Below are 2,500 nucleotides of genomic sequence, written 5' to 3'. Positions count from 1 at the left end.
ATAGAATATGGGTGAGAACACTACTTCTCTGGCTTTTTCAGCTCCCTTTACAGTCCTTTTACCGAGCTTTAGGTACTTTAGAAGAAAACCAGGGCATCCTTTATCACTGTGTTGTGCAAAACCGTAAAAATAAAGATTTCCGTTTGTTTTATTGTGCTTATATGACTATGCATTTTTAGGAGGTTAATGGCAGAATACACTTGCCGAATGAGGTAAAGTGGAGAGGAATGGTTGGGAATCAGCAGATTGAGTAGTATAAATATGAAATAGGAAACATGGGGGAAGATAAAAGCAATAACGGATGGAAGTCAGACGATGGAAAGAAAGGAAGGGGTTAGTGGTATTACTGCTCTTCAACAAAAGCTGCATAAACAGCACTTGCTGAGCATTTTATTCGTTTTCTTCCTCTCAGAGGCCAGACGTTTGGGACACCGACGTTTGATTCCCGAGGTCTTGGAGGCAACACTGATCTTGATCACCTGTTCCCTGAGAGAGTCACTCACAAAAAGGTGATCACGGTAAGTCTTCGTTTTTTCTCTGACACCAAACACATACAGGCAATCTCTAAATTTTCCAGCCATAATATCCAAGTTTTAACAGATACCCTTTTGTGTAAAATAGAGCAAAGCCAGTATATATAAATCCTTTGGCAAATTTTCCTGTTCATATAAGTTACACAGCTAAACATCTTCAGTAGCAGTGTCACACATTGAGGGCTTTCCACTGATACTTGACCAGCACAAACACCATGGTAATACATGTTGCACCTCACAGACGGCTGCGAGTTCTGGCACCTCGAGCCTGGTGTCCTCCCCGGACGATCACTCGAGCATCAAGTCCGACACGGAGCCTTCTGCTAAGGGTGAGTGGGGAAGGACGGCGATGCCTCCACTTGACAGCAGGCGGAAGAGGAGAGGAGACCGGGGGGAGTGTCGGCGGAAATTGGGATAAACGTAGATAAATGAGAGATAAATGCTTTATTGATGCATATACATTTCAAAACTAAACTTTGAGGCAATAATACCACCTTGAACAGAACTTAAGTTTGACATATATGTTGAGTCCCTGCATGATCAACGAGCCTGTTTCCACAGAGGAGGAAAGTGGCGGTGCGGGCACCAACGAAGACCTGGTGCCTGGCATGGGGGTTCCTGGGGACTTCCTTGCTATTACAGGGAAGCCAACGCACTGGTACTCCCACCTATGCAATCGCTGGCTTTCCTTGATAGGGGTGAGTAGTCCAGCTATGGATGCGATGGGTTCATTCACTTATTGGCGCAAAGTCTTATTCATGTATTTCTAATGATTTATTTACTCATATTTCTACTGATTATTTACTCATATTTCTACTGATTATTTACTCATATTCCTATTGATTATTTACTAATATGTTAATTAATTTATTTTACTGAAATCCATCACCTTTACCTATTCATATTTGTATTCATTAGTTATTCATGTTTTTACCTACTTTCTTATCTTTCTTTAACCTGCCTATCCATTATCCTATGGCAGTGTGTTTGCCCAGATAGGAGTAGTAGTTGTATGCCCCGAATGCTTATTGCCGCACATAAGACCAAAAAAAGAATTACTATGAGGGAGAAAAACGTGTGCTTCGTCGCCCCTGGAGTAAACCTCCCACCCGTGGCTCTTTCAGGTTGGCGTCAAGGTGGCTATGATGGTGTGCGTCCACTGGGCCTACAGCCTCACCACACTGCTCACCATGCTGCTTCTCTACGTCTACATTGGACAAGCTGCTCCCGGAGGTCCTCCCGGCATCGCCATGGAATTCGTCTTCCTGAGGTGGCTGAAGAACAGGTTTCTGGCATGTTTTGGGTAGGTGTCCCTCCTTTATTTTCATTCCTTTTTGCCTCGTTCGAGTTTACCAGGAGATCTCCAAGAAAACTAATCGTCACATAATCGGAGGCTTCTTGATTTTTATGTAGTATAGTCGTCGACGAATTTCATTATAATATCTTCCTTTTTTTTATCCTAACGTCATGTTTACGAAAGAGTCGCCCTTAACATCGCCCGAAGAGATGTACCAGCAAAAATTCTATCCGAACATTGCATGACAGAGGGTCTCGGCCACCCCCCCTAGACCGGAAAGAGACCGAATATCGACCAAGGATAGTCGTGACCACCTCTGCACCACTGGGAAGAAGTCGAGGTCACAGCAACTCATGACTGAACGGAAGAGGGAGGAAAGAACTCGAAGGACTTCGCTGCCAGGTCACGCTACCACCAGTCAACGCCGGGTCAAGCGCTCCCCGACCTCACGGAGCAGCAGTAGCTCCAGTCGACACAGTCCTCCTCCGTCTCGGTTTCGTTGGCTTCGAAGTCTCTGAACGAAGTGCTATTCTTGCCGCTGGCTTTGGCGGACGGGAGCCTTTTCTGCTGTGTACCACGCTTGGAGGGAGATATCTATTCAGTGTATTGTAGTGTACCTGCATATGTGTTGGTGTGTATGTGTGTAAACACTTGTTATATTTAAATTCGT

The 2,500-nt window shown here is 44.8% G+C and overlaps 1 protein-coding gene across 1 annotated transcript in view; it reads left to right on the top strand.

Annotated features, from left to right (window-relative positions):
• The window catches only part of LOC122246762 (solute carrier family 12 member 8), a 38,675-nt gene extending 36,783 nt beyond the window's left edge, over window positions 1-1,892 (top strand). The window contains exons 10-13 of the mRNA XM_086539236.1: window positions 413-518; window positions 775-862; window positions 1,095-1,231; window positions 1,658-1,892. Of these exons, the coding sequence (XP_086395362.1) occupies window positions 413-518; window positions 775-862; window positions 1,095-1,231; window positions 1,658-1,840 (514 nt within the window). The 3' untranslated portion in view covers window positions 1,841-1,892. The remainder of the gene's footprint in view (window positions 1-412; window positions 519-774; window positions 863-1,094; window positions 1,232-1,657) is intronic.
• Window positions 1,893-2,500: the final 608 nt, after the last annotated feature.

Source organism: Penaeus japonicus, unplaced genomic scaffold, assembly GCF_977035675.1.
Source record: "Penaeus japonicus unplaced genomic scaffold, GWHDUDI00000001_assembly GWHDUDI00000008, whole genome shotgun sequence".
NCBI lineage: Eukaryota > Metazoa > Arthropoda > Malacostraca > Decapoda > Penaeidae > Penaeus > Penaeus japonicus.
Note: the sequence above shows the minus strand (reverse complement) of the source record. Positions and strands in the feature narration are given on the sequence as shown.